This window comes from Dicentrarchus labrax, unplaced genomic scaffold, assembly GCF_905237075.1.
Source record: "Dicentrarchus labrax unplaced genomic scaffold, dlabrax2021, whole genome shotgun sequence".
In the NCBI taxonomy this organism is placed as follows: Eukaryota; Metazoa; Chordata; class Actinopteri; family Moronidae; genus Dicentrarchus; species Dicentrarchus labrax.
The window spans coordinates 23,693,330-23,717,905 of NW_026136707.1; the positions used below are offsets into that span (position 1 = coordinate 23,693,330).

Below are 24,576 nucleotides of genomic sequence, written 5' to 3' on the forward strand. Positions count from 1 at the left end.
ACAACCTAATTGGAAAGTGTACAGATTTCCTATGATTCCCAATTGTTGCTTCAGTAATAAGCAACCATGAACCGACAGTAACCTATGACCTCGGCTGATCACATAAAATTATTCTTACTAATTCTACCTATGTTGAAGATGAATTTAGCTCCTGTAGTGTTTGGTTGGCATGACAACATACTTTCACAAAACATTCCATCATGTGTCCTTGATGGCATATGATTGGACACCACCTGCAGCAGATTTAACTTCATTAGGACCAGTGTGCTGGTAATCATCCGCCTGTCCTCCCTCAGGGTGACGGTGTCCGTGAGCGTCTGTCAGAGCAGCAGTATCGACGGCTGGTGGATTACGTGATGCGAGCCTCCCAGTTTCTCTCCCCCTCCGCTGCCTCTCTCCAGCTGCAGCCCCCAGTGACACTGGCCGAGCCACCGCCCTCTGTCACCAAGTCTTACCGCTACCTGGTGGATCCCGCCTTCGCCAAGGTGTTTGTCAGCAAGTTCACCATGGTGAAGAATAAGGCCTTACGCATTGGATTCCACTAACACACGAAATAGATCAGAACTTTCGTTCCAGTTTAAATTAAGCCTTAAACTATGAATACACTTTATTTTGGCTTTGAAAACATAACTACCCATTTATGCAATGCTGTTGAGGTAAAGTAAGTCCACGTTGTCTATGCCTTAGGGATGAAGTTGTCTTTAAAAGATATTTTTTACTGTTATAAACTCATCACATAGCCACAGAGAGAATTAGAGACAGTTTTAATCATAGAAACACGTGTAAGTTCTGACATTTCAATGGGTACATACTGTAATGAACACTAAAACAAATAGTTGTCAACTTAAACCTTCAACGGTGTGTTCTTTCAACTTTAAATCAGGGCTCATTCAGTCAGAGTGAAACCTCAGTGTTGCAGATAGAAATACACAGCTAACACTCAGATCTGCTGCATTTCTATCAAAACAGCCTGTAATGTTTCACTCTGCAGAGTAAGCTCATGGTGTTTACATTCTCCATGTAGTGACTGTTTCATGCCAATGTTAAGTGCAATATTATATACATGTTGATGGATGCTAGAGATACCAGCTGTCAGCCAAAATGTTTTTATAGATGATGTAACATACTCGTTTGACAATAACACTGTTCTTTGTAACTTGTCGATGCCAACCATGTTGTTTTTGTTGCCTTTTATATTGTTGTACCACTGAGCTCTAAGTCTAAGTCTAATGCCTTTAATGTATGTAAATGGATAATATATTAATAGACATTTTAATAAAAACATTAAAATTTATGTTGTTTGTTACACAGGGTTTAAGAAAGTATTCTTACATCATACGTAAACCCAGCCTCAAACTTCTACCTCGTCAACCAGATATCAGTAGCAGCTCTGCTCTCGGTTTTCAGTCCTCGTGCTCCGATAACGCCGTCAGTCATCCTCATCTGTTTGTGCTGCATGAAGTCACTTCTTACACTATAGTTTCACTTCATGTTGCAGGCTCTCACACCCCCTGCAGTAACACAATATAGTCATTGATGTTAGAGAGACAAAGTAACTACTAACTTTGTGTGTTTACATCTTATTTCACTCACTGTTGCACTGTTTACTCTCCATCCTGGAGGAGCGACGTGCGGGCTGCTGCCGGCTGTGTTTACTGCCTGCTGACCTCACAGTGCAGTCAGAGGAGGAGTCTGGAGAATGACAGTGTCTCAACATATTGATGACGGCTGTTTTCACAGAGAATATCTACAGTACAACTGTGTGGACCATATCTTTGTTTTTTGTCATACACAAACATTTTTGACTTTTATCACATTTCTGTCTCTGAGCAACACAGAGGTACTAATGCCTGCTTTTATAATTAGGAGGCTAGACTATAGTAACGCTGTCCTTTCTGGTCTACCAAAGAATGCAATAAACCAGCTTCAATTAATTTCACATTCTGCTGCAGGAGTGCTGACCAAGACCAAAAGGAGAGCGCACACATTACGCCTGTTCTTACACCTGTACCTGTTTGTTTTTAAAGCACAAAATGGCTTTGTGCTAGACTACTCTGAGAACCAGGAGCACCCCTCAGATGGTTAGCTGTTCCATTGCGCTCCAACCAATGGAGCTGAAAATATAAATATTTTTAAATGTAAATTAAAAACTTTAGGTAGTGATTTATAAGTTTGTAATTAACAAATAATTGCTATGAAGTGTATCATTTATTTATTATAATCAAGTTATTTTGTGTAGTATTTTTTTATTGCTATCTTATTATCTTAACTACTCCTATTTTTTGTTAGTTTAGATATATTTAAGGTGAGACATTAGTTGAGAATTACAGGTAAGATCACTTTTCTTGTTGTTTTGGCATGCATTGGTTTCTAAATGTTATAGCAATCTGTTTTGTAAAAGCACCTTAAATTGCAGTTTATTTGTTTCAAAGGTTTTTCAATTGATTGATACGTGTCCGCTGAGCTCGTCTCTCCCATGCAGGAATCAGATGATCTCCATCTGTGTTCCTGACAGTATTTCTCCTCTATAGCATCCCATTAAAACACAATTTGCACTATGCTTCAGTTCCATTTGTCCTCATTCACTTTGGGCTGTTACTAACTCCTGCGTTAGCATCGCGCCTCATTTACACATCCACGCAATGTGGGCTCCTCCTGCACAGAACATTGACACTTAATGGACAGGCAGAAGTGGCTGTTTTGGCCAGAGTTCTACATAATGAGACAGATTTGAAATGTGGAGGGGGTCAGTTTGACAATGCTTTGGCTTCGCCTGCCAGGTAATATCACAGCCTTGGACATTTAGCTTGGATTTTACCGTGGGAACGGCTAAATGTCATTTCGGTGTTATGGTTTCCTGCATTTAGTCTGTCTAGTAGCAGCGAGTAGTCAAAAGTGCTGGATGTGGGAGTTTTACTGAGCCCTGGGAGACTAGGGTAAGAGTGTGTGTGTGTTAGTGTGTGTGTACCTGAGGCTGTGGAGAACGAGGCTTCCAGCTGACTCTGTCTCCTCAGCAGCACCTCCTCTCTCTTCAGAGCTGCCATGTACTTGGAGTAGGACCACGACAACTGAGGGAACATTTCCAGAAATCCAGTCAAATCTAACATGATTAGAAAAACGGTTCAATTAGAGGATCGAGTTTCTCTTTTATAGGCTGCGGTTGGAACTGATGAGGCTTTGTTTGGACTTCATGCAGTAATTGAGTTTATCTTCATCACTGCAGTTCCTATTTTAATACATTGTGCTCTCAGATAGTCATCAAAGGAAATCATTTAATTTGGTTTGGCTCCCTTTATGTGATACATTTTACACAAACATCTTCAGATCTACATTCATGTTTCCCCATTACGAACATCAGACTGCTCCTCACCGGCTGCGTAGGAGTCAGCAGCACTCTGCTCTGTGTCCTCGACTGCTTTTTTCCACTTCTTTGCTCTTGTTCTTCTTCCACCTCATCTTCATCATCTGTCTCTTCCTCCTCCCTAAAACTGGACTCTGGCCTCTCCACGTCTTCCTGTACAAAAGAGGTCAGACTGAATAGTTTGTTTTCACCACCCATGATCCTTTATTCCTTCAGTACTGACTTTTTCCTTACCTGAGTTCTCCTCCTCTCGTCCTTTTCCTCCTCCTTTCTCCTCTGTCTCCGCACTCTGGCTGTGTGTTTTATTCGTTTCTCCTTCAGTAGAGGAAGGAGTTGCTCCTCTTGGACGCTGCTGCTCAGCTCTTGAAACTCAGGCCAAAACTTCAGCAATTCACTGAACACAGACATCTGAATAGATAGAGACAAAGCACACACATGCAGCCAGCATACTGGACGTAATGCACGCACGCGCGCACACACGCGTACACGCAAACACGCACACACACGCACGCGCACACACACACACACACACACACACACACACACACACACACACACACACACACACACACACACACACACACACACACACACACACACACACACACACACACACACACACACACACACACACACACACACACACACACTACCTGTGCCTCTCTAAAGATGTAAGGGCCCAGCTCTTGGCGTTTCTCCAGAATGTGCTGGGCCTGTTCAGGAGGGATGTCTATCTGCAGGGCGGGGGGCATGGATGAGTCGATGAAACAGTTAATGATGGTGGAGATCTTCTGCTGGATGGTGGCTTCGTCACTGTGGGAATGACACAGGTCCTGCATACAGGAAGAGAAAATAAATGTGTAGTAGGAACTATTTCTAAGCTTCCACTCCTGCTGAAATGTTTGTAATATCCCTGGAATTGACAATCTGGGTGTATTCCAGATATGAAAAGGGGATTTTTACCTTGAGATAAGACAGACAACAACAATCATTTTCTCATTATAAGCAATAAGATCTTACATGGACACACCATTTTTTGTTATTCCACATAAGAGATTTCTGTATTTGTTTTTCTCTGCGCTCTTCTCACTGTTTGGAAGTGGACGGGGTTTTCTTAGAAAAAGGTGACGTCGCGTACTCCTATGCACCAGTCATGATTTAGCGACATTTCAGTCAAAATCTTGTGTGGTTGTGTGCGTTCCAGGCCACTGTCATATCTGATAAAATCAGAGTTTAAGAAAACTTTAACTTTATTGTCTTATTCAGTTGTGAATATGTAATGTCATTGATACATACCTTTAGATAAGATTATTAATTTACAGTATATAGGAATTCCTTTACAGTAACATAAGAATAAAGTGTATAAGAAGTAAATGCTAACACTAGTGCTTAATAGAATAACAATAATACACGTAGTAAAATAAATCAAACTAAAATAAACCCAAATAAAGTAAGCCAATGAGATATAGAAAGTAACAGTATTATTGCACATGATATTGAAAAACTAATAATGAGAACTGAAACCAAGTTTTCAGGGGGTTTAAGGTTAAGTGTAAAGATATCAACCGTGAACAGCAGATTGTAATACCATCACAATGTGTCTTACTCTTAGAGATCCTGTGTCCAACTGGAAGTTTTAATGAGGTAGAAGGAGGAGATGACTTTTTATGGGTTTTAATGTGGATCATCAGATCCACAGAGTTCCAAGCAGAGCATTTTTATATATGATTTAATACATGTGTGGAGGGCATCTTTAACTCCTGGACAACATCTTACTTCACTAAAAACTCCACTGTATGTGCACTGGAGGTTTTAAGTTTACAAAAACATACGTACTGAACCAGGATTGGCTTCCAAACTAGTTGTGATGCCACAGAAACGTGTGTTAAAGTGAGATTTAAGTTCAGAAATGTTTCTCCTTCAACAGATGAATGTGGAAAAAAACCAACACAGTTTATAAATGGAGGGGGACTTAGAGTATTTCGTATATTACTTACTATTTCTTTCCATAATTAATAGTGGAATGGCATACAACAAAGATCTTGTTGCAGGTACAAATTGTAACCCACTGGCACATCAGCCTCTTTTACCTTATATCTCTGCACCTCCAGCCAGAAGAGTACATCATTTTCTAGGAAGTCTCCCTTCAGAGAAACAAAGTGCTGAAACTGTGTACAAGTGACAGGGTTGAGTAGGATCCGTCGAAACAGCAGGATCTCTTTGGAGGAACTCATCCACAAGCCCTCGGCCTGCAGGGACACACCACAGTGGAGTGTTGGGTTTTTAAGAACACAGCTAGTTTAAGTTTATTTTAAGAGTAAAAAATTCCTTAAGGGATAAATAAAATACAGATAATAACCTACTTGTGTGTAGGTGTGTACATTAGAACAAAACATTTGTAGCAGCAGAAGATACAGTACGATGTGCTCCTGAACAACAGCAGAAAATATGATCTGTGACCTCTGAGCTACAGTCTTAGCTCACAGAAAACTGAGATAATGATACTCCTTTATTCAGAAAACCCTCTCTTTGCCAATGATGAGATAATGATCATAAAGATGAGAGTTACAATCATGTATAACAACTCCTTCCTGTAATCATCCTGCTTAAAATGTTCATGTTTTATATCTGCGCTCTGCTGTGGAGCTGAGATGAGAGGAGGGGAACGGAGCTGTATGGAAAACACTCCAAACACTATTAAAAGAAGGTTAGTAATGCTGATGCTTTAATCTTATTTATCCTGGATCCAATTTGGGAAAACCAACCACAAGGCCAAAATGGTGTTTGACAAAGCCAGTGCTTGAAGCCAAGTCATGAACTAAATCACACATGCTTTCAGGCCAGGAAATGCCTTATTTCTCTCCATTCAAAATATCCAGCTTCCCCAGAGGGTTTCTCCCTACCTTCCCGGCTTCTCTCCTCGTTCTGCGTCGACGGTAGACGTGCTGTGAGAGCCTGTCTGCTGCTTGGGGCTACCACACACAGAAACACAGAGAGAGAGAGAGAGAGAGAGAGAGAGGGGTCAACAGTCAGAAACTGAGTAAACTAGGTTTAACAGAGACACTGAACACCTCTCGAACCTCTCTGCTCTGCACTCTGCTGCTCTTTGTCACTGGCAGTAACTAAAGCTCTCTGTTGCCTTTTCCCTTTAACCTTTCCTCAGTATTTATTTCCTCTGATCTTATTCCTCCAGTCTCCTCATAGAGAGAACTTTACCTCTCTGATATCCTCTTGTCTCCCACCCCCAGCCTCTTCCGTCATCCTCTTCACCTGTTCCTCTACTCATCTCCTCCTCCAGCGTGTAATGCTAAACTACATCTACCTCTCATTACTTAATGAGAGGATCCGTGTGACCAAACATCGTAAACTTGATAACATAATGAGGCAGAGCAGCGGAATCTGCGGTTTATGTGTTACCACCTGATGAGGCAACCTGAGAGAGCGACGGGACGGTGACAGTGTTTAGTGGTTTCTCACAGAGCCACTAATGTGCGTCTGACTTCTTATCTCTCTCCGCTCTCAAGGCCATTATACAGCAGGTATCAAATGCTGTTTCAGTATGCCAAGTACAACCCATACAAGTATTAGGGTGCTACAATAATTACATTATCGTATCATTATCATATATGTATGATATATAAATGATATGTAATCACTGCTTGTCACAAAATAAAAAAATATAACATACCCTTTTAGCAAACATGATGCCAGAATAAACAGTATGGTTTTTTTCAAATCAAAACAACATAATTAATCCCATGTCAAATATCCTATTTAATAATTGGCCATGTGTTATGTATATAAGGGTTGAAAATAGTTATGAAGTAGCAAAAGCTTTTATTTAAGGACCTAAACTAGCTGGAATACATCAAAACCTCACGGTCATTTTTTTTAAATCGTCAAATAGTTTGAATGCTTTTTCAAACTGGATTGACGGCAGCATATATCCTAATGTTGACAAGCTCTAGGTGAATTATATTATTGATGACTGATTAAACACCGTTGCAGAAGTTTCTCAGCATCCACTGCTGACACCATCACGGAAGCCTATTAGTTAACTGGCTGTGTGTTGATAATGACTAAAGCAGACACAACAGAAAGATACTGTTTTTGTACATGTTGTCTTTTAAACGTTGGTTGGAAAAAGTTGAACTGTTTTCAAATGTAGGTTGAACAGTTTTGTGTTAAGCCTTTACCAGATCTACACATGTAGCCACTAACCAGACAGCCTTGAACATGTATACATGTTACACTACATTGAGTTTAAAAAACACTGACCTCTGGAAACAGCAATTTCATGTCTGGTTGTGTACAAACAACGTTTCTATAGTGTCCTTTAAGGACTTTATTAACTATCTGAAGGAATAGTTTGGCATTTGGGGAAATACTATTACTTGCCGTCTTGCTGAGAGTTAGAGGAGGAGATTGATACCACTCCCCAGCCTGTACATCAGTCATAAGGCCACAGCCAGCAACCAGTCAGGATATCTTAGATCATCTTAAAGACTGGAAACAGCTAGGCTGGCTCTGTCCAAAGGTGATAAAATATGTGTGCCAGCACCTCTAAAGCTCACTAATTAACACATTATATCTTGTTTGTGCAATCTATACAAAAACCCAAAGTGTAAGTACTGGGACTATTTCTTGGCTGGGGCTAGTAACTTCCTACAGTCTCTGCTGGTTTCCTGGCAACTGCTCAGAGCCAAGGAATAGTCCTGCATATATAACCCCCCATAAAGCCTCAACTTGTCCTTTTTTTAACTTTGGGTTTGATACAGATTACAAAAATGAGATATCACGTGTTAATTAGTGAGCTTTAGAGATGCCGGTAGACAGATTTTGTCATCTTTGGATAGAGTTAGGCAAGCTGATTCACCCTTTTCCAGTCTTTATGCTAAGCTAACTGGCTGCTGGCTGTGGCTTTATGTTTAATAAGATAAGATAAGATATTCCTTTATTTATCCCCCTTAGGAGAAATTCAGGTTGACACAGCAGCAATAGGGCAAAATAGTGCAAAAACAGAGAAAGAATATTACAATAAAAATATTACTAATATTATTAATATTAGAAGATATAAAACTATAAATTAAAGTATATACACTATGCATTGTTCAAGTAGGATATGGAGTGCAAAATATGAGCAAAAAATTAAACTTGAGTAAAACCAAAAAACTAAAACTAAACTAAAACTACTAAACGACTAAAGTGGAAATTAAATATAAATAGTGCAAAAGGCTTGTGTGTTGTAGGTAAGAGTTTTAAACCAGTCTTAGTCTGCGGGGGTTGGAGGTACTGGGTGCTGTGGCATTGTGGAGTCTGATGGCTGATGGTACAAACAAGCCTCCAAACCACTTCGAGGCTCGGGGCTGGGTCAGTCTGTAGCTGAACGTGCTCCTGAGCTGCCTGAGCTCAGTGAAGAGAGGATGACAGGGGTTGTCCATGGTGGCTTTCAGCTTCCCTTTCATCCTCTTTTCAGTCACAGCCTCCACACTGACCAGCTCCATCCCCACCACCGAGCTGGCCTTCCTCACCAGCTTCCTAAGCTTGTTGGCACCCCCAGTGCCGATGCCTCCGCCCCACCAGACCACCGTAAAGAAGAGGACACTGGCTACTACAGACTGGTAGAACATCCGTAGTAGCCGAGTGCACACGTTGAATGACCTGAGCCTCCTCAGAAAGAACAGCCTGCTCTGACCTTTCCTGTAGAGGGCCTCAGTGTGATGCGTCCAGTCCAGTTTATTGTTGAGTTTCACCCCCAGGAACTTGTAGTTGTCCATCATGGATACATGAGAGTGGTATCAATGGCCTTATCTAACTCTCAGCAAGAATGAGGCTATTTCCCAAAATTTATGTGCTGTAACTCATTTCTGTTCTGAGACAAACAATTAGTTGTACTAGTGCTAAGAATCAGGATGCTCACCTTTGGTTGGTGTTTCTGTCGCTCTGTGAACTCTGCTGTGGACAGGAACAGAGGCAACCATTTTTTCTCAATGTGACTCCTCACGACGTCTTGGATCTCCACAATGACTGGGTTTGAGAGACATTCTATCTTCAGACGCTCCAGCCCACCTGCCAGACGTAATATCTACACACACACACACACACACACACACACACACACACACACACACACACACACACACACACACACACACACACACACACACACACACACACACACACACACACACACAGAAAAAGACGCAAGCAAGACGCAATCAAAGAAACTGTAGAGGCAGATGGTTGCACGTGTGTTCATGTGTTTGATATGGATGCTAAAGATGACTGAGTGTACATGTCTGTAGATTTCTATAAAACAACATGAAGAACATATGAGGAGGTGGACAACCTCAGAAGAAAAGTGCCCACAGTGGGGAACCCGAATGAAGACTCTTGCTGTGCTCGTCATCATTCCCACAATCCCTCTGTTCTCTTCATCTCCCCTGTCTGCTTTCTGTCTTAATACATGGATCTGGCCATGTCTCCCTATTTATATCTCGCTTTATATTTTCTCTCGTCTCATTTTGCACGCACACAGGCATGCATGCACACATACACTCAAACACAGGCTTCAGAAATGAGAACCAGTCGTGGCATTGGAGTGGGAGTCAGTAGATGAAAGGAGGCCAATCTGTGACTGGATGACTGAGTGATTGAAAGAGCGAAGGGCCAAAGCAGTAAAGCTGTCAGTCTCTCTACATCGCTCACGCAGACAAGAACCAACGCTGAGATGCAAGAGCGGCAGCCAGACCCAATCCTACAGAGTTAGAAGCACTAGAATTGGCATCCTCATTCAAATGCAGTTATGATCATTATTTTGATGGTAGTTATGAGATGAGGATGACAAATGACAAAAGTCATGCACCAGAGTTGAAGTCATGTCAACAAGTACACTGTAAGTCTCTCTCTTAACCCTGTGCGCTGTAAAGCTGCAGTCGGTAACATTTAATAGATAAGTATAATAGAGAGATAACTTTTAGTCATTATGGTGAAACTTTCACTATATCCTGACAGTAGTACATGAGACAGATAATCTGTGGAAAAAATCTGGTTCCTCCATGTGCTCCTAATGGCATTTGCAAAATCAATTCAAATGAACACATTTGGAAGTCATGTCGATGAGGGGTGCTTGAGTTTATCTGACAGAGCTGTGGGTGTACGACACGGCACAGAACCGGCGTCCTATAGCAAATATAAAATAATACTCTTTTCTGTGACAGTATAATAAATACAACATAGCAACCATCTCCGGTGTCCCAAAGGCAAAAATCAGGCTCACCACACATTGTCCCATCTACTCATTCTAACTCTACACAGCGTGCCCTCCTGCAGTAATCCTAGAATCCAGAAACCTAATCTCAGACTATAAATGTCAGGAGAGATTTCATCCTTCTGTCATTGTTACTGTAGCTGATCTTCTTTGTCTTTCTAGATTCAAACCACTCTCTTCTCTTCTTCTTGCTTTAATTCTAACCATGTCCTCTCATCCCCTGTTTCCCACCAACACCCTGCTGTCAGAGCTGTCAGCATGAAATCTGAAGGATGCCAAACAAGGGAGTTGGGAAATTGTGTGAGAGCCGCAGCAGCCTCTCTTTATCAGATCTGGATGTTGAGCCTCAGCTGGAGATCACATCCCAGTCTTGCGTTTGTCATGGCATGTGCACCATGTTTCTGCCCCTGTCTCTCTAATGCATTCCCAGGAAGTTGACAATAATTCAATTTCAGTGGAGTTGTGACTGTAACAAAATTGGTACATTTGCAGATAAAACTCAACATATTGTTATTTCTTAAACTGTGTGTTGTGACGTACATCATTCTGTTGTTCTGTCGTGGCGGGGCTGTCAGAGCCAAAAAAGTACTTCCTGTTGAGGTATTTGGTTGCAATATGAGACGACCTCTCCTGTCTGACAACTCTGTCCTTCTGAGACGTCCTCCTGTACTGCTCCAGATCCAACCAGCACATCAGATGGATACTGAACAGAAACACACAGGTTCAGAACAACCATGCTATTTCTGCATACATTTCAGTGCATTGTACACATCCTGCTGACAGTGCACTTTCTGCACATTTTCATGCGGCCTTCACTTGTGCAAGTCAGCCACAGTCTGATGTTGTAAATCTATTGTATATACATATTTAAAGTTGGGGACATAAACGTAAACAAAGGACAGAAGTCTGTGGTTTACAGCTCACCTGGCGTCCTGATTCTGTAGGAAGGACATAAAGTGCCCGATCTCATGGCGATGACGAAGTAAGGAACCCAGACGGTAACCTCTGTAATTTGGAGACACTCTGGACCAAGAGTCAGGTGTCTGGGGGCCCTTTAAGAGGGGAGTAGAAAGTGTAAAAGGAGAGGGAAATAGCATGGACCCACATTGCTCCACCTGCAGAAGAGATACAGCAACAGGAGGGAAATAAGGGAATAAGTGACAGAGATGGAGTAGGAAAGAGAAAAATAAAGTGTGGTATAAAACTCTTTTCCACATCACATCATACCTAATACTGCCTCTTAGATGTACTAAAGTCACGGTAAAGCACACAGTCACATGGATCATTTCTTCTATATAACAGCAGTATGACACCGTTGTAAATAGCACGCTCATGCCAAGTAATATAGTCTTGGAACAGTAGATAACATCTTGTTACTAAGCAATACACAAATACTGGAAAGAGGCCCTTTTCACATGAATGTTTACATTATGCTCACAGGTGTGTGTTTATTGGCTATTAACTGAGCACCAACATTTTATAAATCAGTGGAATTTGTGGATGCTGGCTGACCTGTTTCAGTCGGCGCTCCGATTCTTCGTACAGACTCTGGAGTTCCCTGTACTCCTGACTGTCAATGCAGCGCACCTCTTCCTGCACACACACCTAGACGCATACACACATACACATAAAGCTAATTAGAGCTGCAACTATTAGTTGATTCATCCATTTTTTCATTTTTGGAAGCAATTATGATCTTTTTATGGTCTTGCATTACATACACTTGGATACTTGCGGGTCTTGGCTTGTTGGTTGGTCAAAACAAGACATTTATTGACATCACCTTGTACTCTAAGACATTGTGGTGGGCATTTTTCACATGTTTTATAGACCAAACAATCGAAACTGTTGCAGCCCTATAGTCAATCATGCACAGAATAACTAATAAGTCCAATCAATTTGATATTTACAATATTCATACATGCACCAACATAAACATGCATTTTTGTTGAAAAACCTCTTTTTTTCAGTGGGGTCAGATGTCTGTGTGTTGCACATCATTTCAGCAGGGAAAATGCTTATTAAAATGAGAATCCACTTGAAGGACAATTTCTCTAATCAGTAGACCTGTGTCCGCTAACTTTTAGACTTAAAGGATATCTATTTCCTCCAGATAAAAGTGAAAGTAAATTCAACTGTGGATGTACTGTGGTCACCTTCTGGAAGGACTCTTTGTCCCTGCTGACCAGCAGTGTCCACGGCTCCAGCAGGATATTTAGTGTGTGTTCCTCAACCTTGTCAAACAGCTCCTCAAAAGCAGGCATCATTCGGTCGTACACCTCCCTTCTGATCTCCTCATCAACACCAATGCTCCTCCTGGCAGAGCTGAACAGATAGGTGGAGTAAAGGAGCTGAGAAGAGAAGAGAAGGTCATAAAAATGTCATCACTTCAGAAACATTTCTCCTCAAAACCACCATCACTTCCATCATCACCATTGTTCAGTGCTCTCATACACAATATTCACTATCTCTCATCACCGCTGCCATCACACCACATAAATGTCACTCATTTAACCCTCTTGGCCACGGCACTATGGAAAGATCATCTAAATGTCATTCCTTTAGTGAACTAAAGGTTAACTGAAGGAAAATTGATTTCACTGTGAGGTATTCTGGACCGGCCAGCTCAGCTTTCCTCCCTAGTCCAGCTGTAGTCAGACAGGGTGGTTCTGGGTGACTGGACTGGCGCAGAGCTGGGGGGGGTCTGACTCACTTGTTTTTATGGGCATTTAAATCTCTCCACTTAGTGAGGGTTAAAGAGGGCAGCGAGGAGAACAGCAGTGGCAGGCCAAGAGAGCACGCAAACAAGAGCAGGTGTGTGTGTGTGTGTGTGTGTGTGTGATAAAAGGGAGGGCAACATAAATATACATATATAATAAAAGATATAATTATATACTATAATTATACTCAATCACTGTTGCCATTTAATGACTTTTTATTACTGGTTGTTTTTTTGTTCTCTGGCACTTTAATCTATGGTGATTCATGATTTTTCCTGGCATCTTTTCTACAGGAGACCTCTATCTCTGGATATTGCATTCCTCTGAAGCGTCTTAAATTAAATTTTAAATTAACTATAACCTATTTTTCCACAGAAATCATGACTTACACAAAAGTACCTATTTTATTGCTTGAAATTATTTTGATGTTGCACAGTTGGCCTTGGAACCAAAATTTAAATTAAAATCCTTAAATCTGGAAGAATGTTTGCTATTATTTGGAAAAAGGCTAATTAAGTTCTCCTAAGAGGAGTGTTTTCTGACAGAAAGAAAAATGCAAAAAAATCTGTTAAGCCAGACTAGACTCAACTCCAAGTGCAAACATGTTATCAAATGTAAGATAGAGAAAATACTTTATGGATTATTGCTTTGAATACAAAAAATGCTTCCTTCTCCTCCTGATATTATTGATTTGCTTATCCTTCTAAATTGCAGGGTTAGTGACTGTTAAATAGTTGACATCAGTTTTAGTTTATATGTCATACAGTATGGGGAATGTACATACTGTGTTTAAACCAGATGGCACAGAATGGCTTCTTAGAAGTCGGTGGGAGATGAATGTAGAATGAGGAACCTCAAATCTAGCAGAACAACTTTGGTTGTGAACTTATGTATGTATTTATATATGTATTTATGTACCTGTGCCTCTCTCTGTACTCTATAGGGGTCCAGTCCATCCTGATAGAACAGCTCATGGTAGTGCTGCAGGTCAGTCCAAAAGTTAACTGCATTCTCCCACAGCTGAAACAATAATGGACTGTTTATTACATATAATTTAAAAAACAAACACTTAAGGTTTTATTATTCCACATTATGATAATAATTAGATTTAAATGTGCAATCATGAATAAAGGACCAGTGTGTAGAATTCAGTTGCAGATTGTAACCATTTAAATACAGCTCAGCCTTCCAAGCATACAGGAGAAACTATGGTGGCCCCAAAACTTGCAGATAATGCAAAAGGCACTGTCTAGAGCCAGTGTTTGGTTTGTCCATTCCTGGCTACTGTGGAAACATGGTATCCATCTGTAGATAAAAACAGCTTATTCAATGGTAACGAAAACTCAATGATTCTTATTTTCAGGTGATTATACACTAATGAAACCATATCTATGAATATTATATTCCATTTCTGCCAATAGATCCTCCTAAATGTTACACACTGGACCTTTAAATGTGATGGACTATACAGAAAGAAGTGCTAACAATCCAGTCGCTGCTATTCCACCTTGTTTCCAGATTGTTCACAGAAGTTTGTTAAGTATAAGCCGGCACATGAGTCAACACAAAGAGCCTGAAACATCTTTTCCACTCCTCTGCTGCCCAGCATCTGACTTTTGCTAGAATATAACTGATGAGATAAGAAGAAAACACAATTAATTCAATCAACACAACAATTTATAAAAAGAAAAATAACATAAAACTAGGGCTGGAACTTATGATTATTTTCATTATTGCTGATTCATTGTTTAGTCACTACAATGTGCACCAATACTGAAAAACGCCCATCACAATTTCATAGTGCCCAAGATGATGATTGCTTATTTTTTCCAAAAAACAGTCCAAAATCTCAAATTGTAATCATATAAAAGAAAGGAACAGAGGTAGCGCCACATATGTCGGGGCTGGGTCCTTGCTGCAGCGGTCATGGGTTCTTTGCTACATGTCATCCCCCCCTCTCTTTACTCCCTTTCCTGTCTGTCTTCAGCTGTCCTATCTAATAAAGGAAAAGCCCAGCCCCAGCCAAAAAATATTTTTAAAAAAGAAAGAAACAGAGAAATGTAATCCTCAGAGGAGAAGCTGGAAACAAATGTTTGGCATTTTTGTTTTATAAATGTAAAATATCTGAAGATCTATCCATTAATCAACAAACTGATGAATCCACCAATTGTTTCAGCTCTACGTAAAATGAAGGGCAACAAACATTCTTCAGAGGAAAGGACAATTAACTGCATGCCAGGTAGGGTTCCCACCTACTGCCACTGACAGCACAACCCAGACAGTAAGAACTACATTGTCTGTGTTGTTGCTTCAGTGTTGTGCTGGGAGCTATGACCAAAGATTTGTATTAGGGTATTTTATAAGATTCTGGTGGTTTCACATAAAATACTCAAAGTATTCAAGCAGATATATCTCAATGTTCTGTTGCAAAAGGAAGAAACAAATTAGTTTAAAACTGTCATGCACCAAGTGGTATCAGATCCTAATGCTCCTACCTGTGTGTGCACAGTATGGGGGGTCTTAGGCAGGCAGCTGTCAGGGCAGAGGGGAGGCAGGGTCATAGAGCCATGTATGCCTGATAGAGGGCTATCACACCACTTTGTCCACTGCCCTAGATGAGGGGAGTCATCACGGTCTTCCTGAACACTCTGGGACGTCCAGAACCGAGGAGCCCTGTGGGGGAAGTGGAGAAAGAATTACTAAAGAAATGTATACAAAAACATTATAATTGTAATCAGATTAGCAAAATGTAAATAACTATGAACAGCTAAGATTACACTTGAAAAAATGTGTAATTAGATAGTTACATTGTCATTGATGACTTGGGTTGTAACTAATAACTAATCAGTGTTTAACAGTGTTTTAATGATGATCTATGGATTGAGTTTTTATTCCTTTCTTTAATTTATTACAGTTGTAGTTTGTGCCAGTATTGTTTTTGTAAGGCTAATTTGATTTGAACTGTAAATGGTGAATATGTAAAATGACAACGAATATTATTTTTTTAGATGTTTATGAGAGAACAAATAATATTTGTGGAACTCAATTTTCTGTGGCTGTGCTGAATTACAAAAAATGTCATGTAAGTAACTTTAGTAACTGACTAAATTTGAAAGTAATCTGACCCAAACTCTGGTCATATGCATAGACACAAAAAAATATTAATAAACATTGCATACACAAATACAGCCTTAACATCAGGTAACTATACTGTGAATTGTGAATATCACCAATAGTAGAGCAGAGACTCCGTGAGGAAGGGCTGAACTGAGCACAGTTTCTCCTCTGTCCAGCAGGGGGAGGTAGTCAGTCCCAGTCTGGAGAGGAGCTCCACATTTAGACTTCTCTGGCTGCTGCTCAGCAGGTACCAGCTCCTTATTAGGACTAAATACCTGATCAAAATACCACATTACATCACATCTGATACTTCTATTAGATGTATCAATACATTTTTGTATCGACAGTAAAAAGACCATGTTTAGTTCACCAGAAAAACAAAAAGTGTGTTTCATCATGATGTAATGTTTACCTGTTCTTGCGCTCTCTGTTCTGTGTAGCCTTCAGTCTCTCTATATCGATCCAGAGACTAAGCAGTTTCTCTCCTGGCGTCCCTCGCAAAAACTCCTTGAACCCATCCAAGCCTAGTCTGTTGCCATGGCAACAGTTACCATGGCAACAAATATCAAGGGCATTTTCCTGGTCTGTGCCCCTACTCCCCACCTTCCCATTCTTCGTAAACCATTGTGTCTTTTCTTCCACTCCACTCCCCCTCTTGCCTTCTTGAACTTTCTCTTTCTTCCCCTCCAATCTTTCTCTGTCCCCATCAGCATGCTGGTAGACTCTACATTCACAGAATCTGTCTGTGCTAGTACAATTTGTCTGGTCTCCTGGCTTGCTGAAACAGTCAGAAGTGTTTGCCTGGCTCTGACTATCCATCACGTTCAGTGCATTGTTAAGCACCTGTTCAACCACTTCAGCAGCCAAGTACTCCAGCTGTAGTTCAGAAGACTCATAATTCTGGATCCTGGACTCTCTTAGATGTGGCTCCTCTGAGCTGCCAGCTGATGGCGCTGTGACGTAGGGGCTCATCTGAGTGTGTGAGCTCTGGAGTTCTTGGGTTTTCTCACATTTAAGTTTAGAGAAGGAAGATGAGGAGGACAAAGAGTAATGGGTACATGGTTGCTCAGACAAGCTGGAGAAACATCTGTGTGATTCACTGCATTTTGTGTTGATAGGTTGCTTTTGGCCAAACGGTAGACATGTAACATTATGTATCTTCACAGACCCTGAACAGGAAGGAAAGATAGAACATGAGGATCCTTATCTTCAGCATGCACACATGTGTACACATACAGTACATGTGATAAACATACCAGTGTATACCTTGTTTTGCTGAAATGTTGTTTTGAGATTGTGAGCATGTTAGGACCTTTAATGAGTTATGTTCCTTGTCAAATTGGGAGGAAAAACGCAGTTGTGGGGCTGACAGGGTGGTTCGACCTGAGCTGCCTTTCCTCCTCTGGATACAGAGGTTTCGGTCCCACTGGAACAACAGCTTGGCCAGTCTGAGAATGACCAAAAAAATTATTATTTGATGATGAATTGAATTTACAAACTTGGCTATTGTTATTTTTCTATCACTGCTTCTATGTGTACATTAGTAAGTTAGTCTGAGTCATCTGATCTGTACAGGGATGTGGCCCTAAGGCTTCACGCAATATGCATAAGGAATGAGGTAGACTAAAGCAGAGGAGGAAGTATAGGGCAACAGGCAACAAATACAATGATTTCAAGAAGCTACACAATAACCAGTGTACTGCATTATACTAAGGGGTTAACACGTATTCTTTGAAATGATGTGTGCTAAAATCGCATCTGATGAAGAAAATCATCTTTAAAATCAAGGTTAGTAAAAAAAGAATTGAGTAAAACTTAACACTAAGTTTAGTAATAATGTAAAATATGTTACAGTAATAATTAATTACAGTACAGTAACAGTAAAAAGATATAAATCAGTAGGTCCAAAAACAAATCTCCCAGCATTTATAGTACTTGTATTCACTGTAGCAATCGCTTCGAAGGAAAAAGGGCAATCTTTCTTTCATGATCCACTGAATTCCTTGCTCTCTGTCCAGGAACTGCAAAGGTCAGAGAGATAGCTTTAACACATTAACCGTCTAGGACTACAGTATAGATTTCTGCTCATCTTCAAAACCAGATCTAAACATTGCTTTCCACATAAAAGGAACTATTCAGTACTTACACAGACAGGGTAACGATTGTCTACTAGAGGGGTTCTGGCAAGGGCTGTGGGGTCACCAGTAAGGAGTGCTTTGCTGCAGCGTAGGATTGATTTGATTCTACTGGAGACAAACTCAGCTGCCCCACTCACCACCTCAAACAGCCCAGTCTCCTGGTTGTACAGCAGAGATTCTGGGAAAGACTGGAAAAGGTCTAAGGTTATACGAAGGGTGTAAGAGTTTTGTAAAAAATTTGCTACAACTATACAATACATTAGAACTAGTTTACCGGAAGACTTAAGAAATCGTTGAAGTAGTGAGCCAATACATAATCAGAGGCCAAAGTGCTCTCCTGCATGGAGACAAAGAAGACAAACATTACCCTAAGGACCATCCACAGAAAGAGGCAGTTTAGAAATTCTGATAAACCCAAAGATTAGAAGTTATGAAATGTCAACTTTTACTTACGAAATTGTCAGCAGTAAGAGGTGAAAACTCTTCACAAAGAAAGTAAAACAAAAAACGTACATTACCAAATCAACATAAGTTACAAAAATTCAAAAAAGTAAACTGAAGTTTCTCAAAGTACTGCTCTTACCTGTTGAAATTGCTCCACACATTGTTCACTTTAAAAATACAAATCTGTACAGTATTTTCAAACTGGCTGCCCAGAAAGTCGAGTGAGGCAGTCACATTTGAAGATTCGGCCAGCCACAAACCTCTCAGTGTAATTACAGACACAGTGCAGGTTGCTATGGAAGTGGACTCATTTTCAAAACACAAGGGGCGGTAAAAGTTTAACTAGAGAAAACCAGAAAAAAGCAGGTACAAGTTTCTCTTTCTTCTAGCTGTTTGAGACCCCAAAACAAGTTCATTCTAAAATATACACAGAATTTACATTCCTGTTGGTATCTAAGATCACTTACATGCAATACAAAAAGTCAAATGAGAGAATGACATTGTTGTTGCAGTTAAGACAATGTAAGGTCACTTACACTAGATGGCGCCAAACACTGACAAATGATTTCATACAGGTCACAATTAAGACAAAAACAAAATTTTGAAAAATGAGAAACACATGTAAAAAAATCAAGTTTATTTTAAAACTGCTCTGAAAACACATTGGTAAAAGTTGAAAATCTCAAATTCCAAAAAGTATGTACAATTGATCGATGCGAATGGAAAAGTACATCAACAGCAAAATTCAATCATTGTACTGCTGGTGAGACTTCCTTCACATTCATAATTAAAAACACACAAGTAAGAACTGTGTTGAAAAAAGGGGTGAAATACAGTACATAGACAGGCACAAAGACACATTGATAAGTACAGAAGCTGCTCTCATGTACTGGCTTCAAATCAGTTTCCTTGTTGCTAAGCCTCATATTCGCCATTAAGCAGAAAAAAGTAACTTTGGCATAGCAAACAGGAATGGAGTTCACTTTCTGCTCATAGTCTCCTAACGTTTCGCTTGCTTTGAGCGCTTCCTGGAAGAAGTATGTCCTTCTTGCGTCGGCCTACAGACTGGCTGCCACACTCTCTAGAGCCGTGGAAAGCACACAGACAGGCTGTGCAAAACTGGAAACCACAGTCAGCTCTGCTGCACACACCTTCCCCTTTCACTGAGTGACACCTTGCAGGATGCTGACACCGAGGGCAAGGCTTGAGGCACTCATCGTTGAAGAGGGTTTTGGCAACCTGAAAGAAAAAAAATACAAATTTGAGTAAATGTTTTATGTGACCCTCCCTGAGCAGTTCCTTCAGTCAAGTAAATTAGAAACCTCATTGACCCTCAACTGAACAGTAATCATCATTTGAAACTAATATTTAATAAATCCAAATATTACATATAATCTACTTAAGGAAATCCACTCATTTTAAAACTCACTTCTAGGAATTTGTCCCGTTTGCTGCTGCTGCCTGAGTGTAAGGCACTGTGCTGTAAAGGGGTTAAAGTGCTATTTCCTGACTGCGGGGTGCAGTAGCTGGAGGTCCTAGACTGGGCCTGAACAGTCTTAAGGGCTGACCTCTTAAGCAGAGCGAGTCTAGTCTCTGCATCAGGGACATGGACAGCACCACCAAGCTGTAAGAAAACAGCACAAAGTTGAATGGTTATGTCAGCCAGTAGTCACAGTTAGTTATATACACACATTGACAAACTGGAGGACAGTGAAACAATCATTCAAACGTTTCTTTACACTGGACATAAAACTGCTGTTGTACTGGTCACTGAGATGAATTTTGTTTACACTGCTGACCACACAGCCTACCTCAAGAGAAGCCTCCAGTTCACTCAGGTGGCTTCTTCTCTTAAAACTAGCTCGCTTGTCTTGTTGGATGATTTTATTCCAGCTCTTGCACACCTGACCACATCTGCAAAAAAACACAAAAATGCATGCATTAGACCAGTGTTTTCAGCACTCATTGCCCCACCTGATGTCTTGAGTAATAAACATCAACAAAAGCCTAAAAGTTTCAGATAAAAATGTCTACAAATTGCATCGGTTACATATCTTGATCGTTTACTAGCTTAAATTTAGATATCAGACTAGTCTAATGTACCACACTTTGGTCTAAGCTAAGCATCCATGATATGCTGTATGAATTCTACAGGATCATGTACAGTTAATATGATAATTTATTCATATCTTAATGCTCCTGTCACAAGTAATCATTATCAGTTTAATTAATGACAAATTAAACTAGGAATCAAGCTACTTGACCTTCGAGAAATAAGGCAGGTGTGCAGTTATATAGTAGATGCAACCAAAATATTGAAGTAAATTAGATTTCTCCTCACCTGTAGATGCTCTCAGAGGTCAGGTGGCTGAGTATGACAGCCAGGATGTGCCTGAGGTTCCTCTTATTCAGCTCTGTAAGTATGTCCACCTTCCCCAGGCCCATCTTCCTGCCGATCAGCCCTGCCAATGGCATGGTGGTCCTGAACATCACTGGGGTCTCAGTCAGTGATGCTGTGGACTTCAGCTGCTCCTTCAGACTTGGACTTTGGCCGACAAACATCTGGGCTTTCTGCTGGCACATAGCATGAACTAGCTGCAAAGCTGGAGTCAGAGAGAGATTGACTGGGGTTGTCCTGAGAGGAGTTACATCTGGGTTGGCAGGAGCTGTGCTAAAAGGTGTCACATTTTCTGGCTTTGTTGTAGCTGCTCTTAGTGGGGTGGTATAGTCTTGTTTTGCAGAGGCCAAACTATCAGAGGCCATGCCATTACCACATTTAACAGAAAGGACGCTGCGAGGGGTGGCACTGTCATCGAAAACCTCATCATCTTTAGAACGGCTGTGGCACTGATGAAGATGCCTTCTTTCTGTTGGGTCTTCCTCAGACTGGGAGCCCCCTTCTTTAAGTGTAGAAAGCCTGTGCTGACGCTGCAAACGGGAGCGCCGTTTTGCCTCTGCCAGATTTGGGGTTTCACACTTTCCTCTGGAGGCAGAGAGCAGCAGTTCCTGGAATGAGCCATCATGGTCCACCGAGGAGTCTTGAGATTTATCAAGGGTCAGGGAACTGAAACCGCTGTCTTCAGACACAGACCTGTTCCAGGATTAGAAGGGGGTTAACACATGCATGTTTTCTGATTAATATAGAATAATGTCAAAATGTGTCAAAAGAAGCACATACCTGAAGTATTTGGGTGTGTGTGTGGTTGATGGTGTGCACAAGACACTTGAGCTGTCATATGGGTTATTTGCCCCAGCGGTGATTGGTGATTGAGAGTTTTCCTTTGATGAGGTAGGCAGGAATTTGTTAAAGCACAGAGTCTCAATATTATTTTGATCAGAGGCAGAAATGCGTTCACTGAAATCTGCATCTGAGAGTGAAACTCTTCTCTCAAAACTGGAAAGGCAACCAGAGTTGAGTTTACCATCTTCAAGAGTAGATGTCCTCACCTGCGTGAAGAGGAGACGGCGTTTTCTACCAGACAGTGGCAGATCCTGCTCCAGTTTTAAAGTGCTTGAAGCCAAAGCCCCGGTCACAGTGTCTAAAGAGTCAAACGATGCACTGAGCCAGTGTTCAGACCTGACACTGATGGAGGATTCAGTCTTTCTGGTGCATGGTGATCTTGTGTTGCCAATTTTGATAGCTGGGCTGGGTCTGCACATTAGAAGCCTATGTCGCAATGAGGAATCTCTTTTGGGAGTTTCACACCAGCTAACCGCTGATGGCCCCTGCATTCCCCTGGAGTCCTTGCGGGAAAAGCCGACTGGTTCTCTGGTCCTCTCCTTAGGTGTGACAGAAAGCCTGAGGTTCTCTTTAGGTGTTTCATTAAATTCTACTGGAGACAAAGACCTACAACTGTCAACTCTACTGATGCTCTGTGGGCTGTGGAATAAACCCGAGTATCCACTGTCAGAGCACTCATCATAACAGTGCTGGCCTTTGCAGCTGGCAGGGTAGACATTTGATTCAGGAGTGCACTGCATTTTCGTCCTCCTCCGTGCACCCAAACAGTATTCACCAAGTGAGGAGGATGTCAAACGACCTGCAGACAACAAAAAGTAGTAAGTAAAACTACTCAAGGACAACTGAGGAGCGTAAATGGTGCCTGTCTGGGTGGGAAATTAGCAACATGCAAATATTACTGTCTCTGGTAGATTTCAGACAAATGAAAAGATACTGGTTTACTATAAAGTGGCTAGTGAATTTGAATATGCGAGCTGCTGGTAGATGTTCACGTTGAAAGTTATTTCCCACTCTAATGGAAACTACTTTATTCAAACAAACAAAAGTGATACTAGTCAAACTCTAGGGACAAATTACACAAGAGAAAAACGCAAAACTAGCTTAAATGTTGTTTGTTTACGCAATTTTGTTGCCATGTTGGACTCACTTTGTGATAAGAGATAAGCCAAGTGATGAAGAGTCGTCCTCACTGTTTGTACTGTGGGTTGCAGTTTGTCACAGAGTCAGCTGGCTCATCAGCGTTGCTACGAGAGCGCGTGTTGTCCATTTAAATCCCCCGTCGCGTGCTGTGCCGCTCTAAAGTGAGCTATAACCGCCAAAACGAACAACCGACCCCGACAGACAGAGGACAGACAGAGGACAGACAGACAGAGGGCCCCTAGGATTTATACCACAGTCGACACGGTGCTCTGCCTCTCTGAGACCATTTTATTCCCAGTTAAGTTACTTTACACCGGTTAACGGATGAAAAACAGCGGGACTAAAGGGCAGGAATGACCGTTACAATGCACAAGAGCACACTTATCTATGGTTACCTGAATTTAACACTAAAGTAAACCCAAAAGTGTCAAAGTTACATACAAACCCAACGTATTGTCCCTCAGGTCATCGTTGTTAGAGCAATTAGCGTGATGTGAACACACCTGGGTTAATTACCGAGGTAACTGTTGTATAGGGGGGTTGATATCGAGCTAAAAATCTGACAATATATTAACGTTACAAGTGTCTGTGTAATGTCACCTACTTTGATAAATGTAACGTTAACCAATGACACACACACACACACACACACACACACACACACACACACACACACACACACACACACACACACACACACTCTCTAACTGTTAGCTAATATTAAAGAGCTGTTAAATTCGTTTTGCTGATTCATTTCATCCCCCAGCAATGAGGATTGAGGTACGGTTGGAGCCAAATTAATGTTACACACTAACTTACATTCAAATTGTGGCAAATTGACGACATATCACCGTAGCTACGTTAGCTCCCTACAACCACAGCCACTGCTAGGTGCTAGGTGGTGGTTTGACAAATATACCGTTAGTTGTGCCGTAAATTGCAATAAAAAAGCAACACAATATTTAGCATCAAACATAGAATTACAACAAAAAGACTTACTTATAGATAAAACTGTGCTAACGTTAAAGTAAAGGCCGTGGCCTCTGCCTGCAATGTTGTCTCCTCAGTTTCTTACACCCCTCGTCGATGTTTCTGTTTGCTACATGTTCATCCTACATCAACTACCAGCCACGTTTTCAAATTTG

At 41.0% G+C, this 24,576-nt stretch overlaps 3 protein-coding genes across 14 annotated transcripts in view; 1 reads left to right on the forward strand and 2 right to left on the reverse strand.

Moving 5' to 3' along the window:
* Positions 1-1,294, forward strand: part of LOC127366381 (intermembrane lipid transfer protein VPS13B) — a 315,825-nt gene extending 314,531 nt beyond the window's left edge. For all 7 annotated transcript variants that reach the window (XM_051405186.1, XM_051405181.1, XM_051405183.1 and 4 more), the window contains exon 68: positions 297-1,294. In XM_051405186.1, coding sequence (XP_051261146.1) covers positions 297-545 — 249 coding nt within the window. In that variant the 3' untranslated portion in view covers positions 546-1,294. The remainder of the gene's footprint in view (positions 1-296) is intronic.
* LOC127366383 (regulator of G-protein signaling 22) lies at positions 748-19,566 on the reverse strand. Of its 3 annotated transcripts, XM_051405199.1 has the most exons (24): positions 19,190-19,566; positions 19,060-19,088; positions 18,881-18,943; positions 18,615-18,794; positions 18,404-18,489; positions 17,735-17,916; positions 16,881-17,637; positions 16,582-16,743; positions 15,847-16,024; positions 14,859-14,981; positions 14,270-14,371; positions 12,788-12,982; positions 12,144-12,236; positions 11,556-11,746; positions 11,172-11,334; positions 9,282-9,446; positions 6,265-6,333; positions 5,452-5,610; positions 4,015-4,194; positions 3,596-3,769; positions 3,371-3,514; positions 2,969-3,068; positions 1,594-1,692; positions 748-1,511 (listed from the first exon to the last, which is right to left on the reverse strand). In XM_051405199.1, exons 1-24 carry the CDS (start codon positions 19,209-19,211, stop codon positions 1,483-1,485), a joined length of 3,645 nt encoding a protein of 1,214 aa, XP_051261159.1. In that variant the 5' UTR covers positions 19,212-19,566; the 3' UTR covers positions 748-1,482. The 3 variants fall into 3 exon arrangements, with proteins under 3 accessions (XP_051261159.1, XP_051261160.1, XP_051261161.1); XM_051405200.1 differs by lacking the exon at positions 1,594-1,692; XM_051405201.1 differs by lacking the exons at positions 748-1,511; positions 1,594-1,692 and having other exon boundaries at positions 3,010-3,100.
* Positions 19,567-19,672: 106 nt separating this feature from the next.
* fbxo43 (F-box protein 43) lies at positions 19,673-24,548 on the reverse strand. 4 transcript variants are annotated; one of them, XM_051405221.1, is made up of 7 exons: positions 24,431-24,548; positions 23,439-23,597; positions 22,229-23,090; positions 21,392-22,141; positions 20,862-20,964; positions 20,480-20,674; positions 19,673-20,289 (listed from the first exon to the last, which is right to left on the reverse strand). In XM_051405221.1, the coding sequence occupies exons 3-7, from the start codon at positions 23,029-23,031 to the stop codon at positions 20,041-20,043; spliced, it is 2,100 nt and encodes a 699-aa protein (XP_051261181.1). In that variant the 5' UTR covers positions 23,032-23,090; positions 23,439-23,597; positions 24,431-24,548; the 3' UTR covers positions 19,673-20,040. The 4 variants fall into 4 exon arrangements, with proteins under 4 accessions (XP_051261181.1, XP_051261183.1, XP_051261180.1 ...); XM_051405223.1 differs by lacking the exon at positions 24,431-24,548 and having other exon boundaries at positions 22,229-22,329; positions 22,498-23,090; positions 23,439-24,412; XM_051405220.1 differs by lacking the exon at positions 23,439-23,597 and having other exon boundaries at positions 24,431-24,544.
* Between the last annotated feature and the right edge of the window lie 28 nt (positions 24,549-24,576).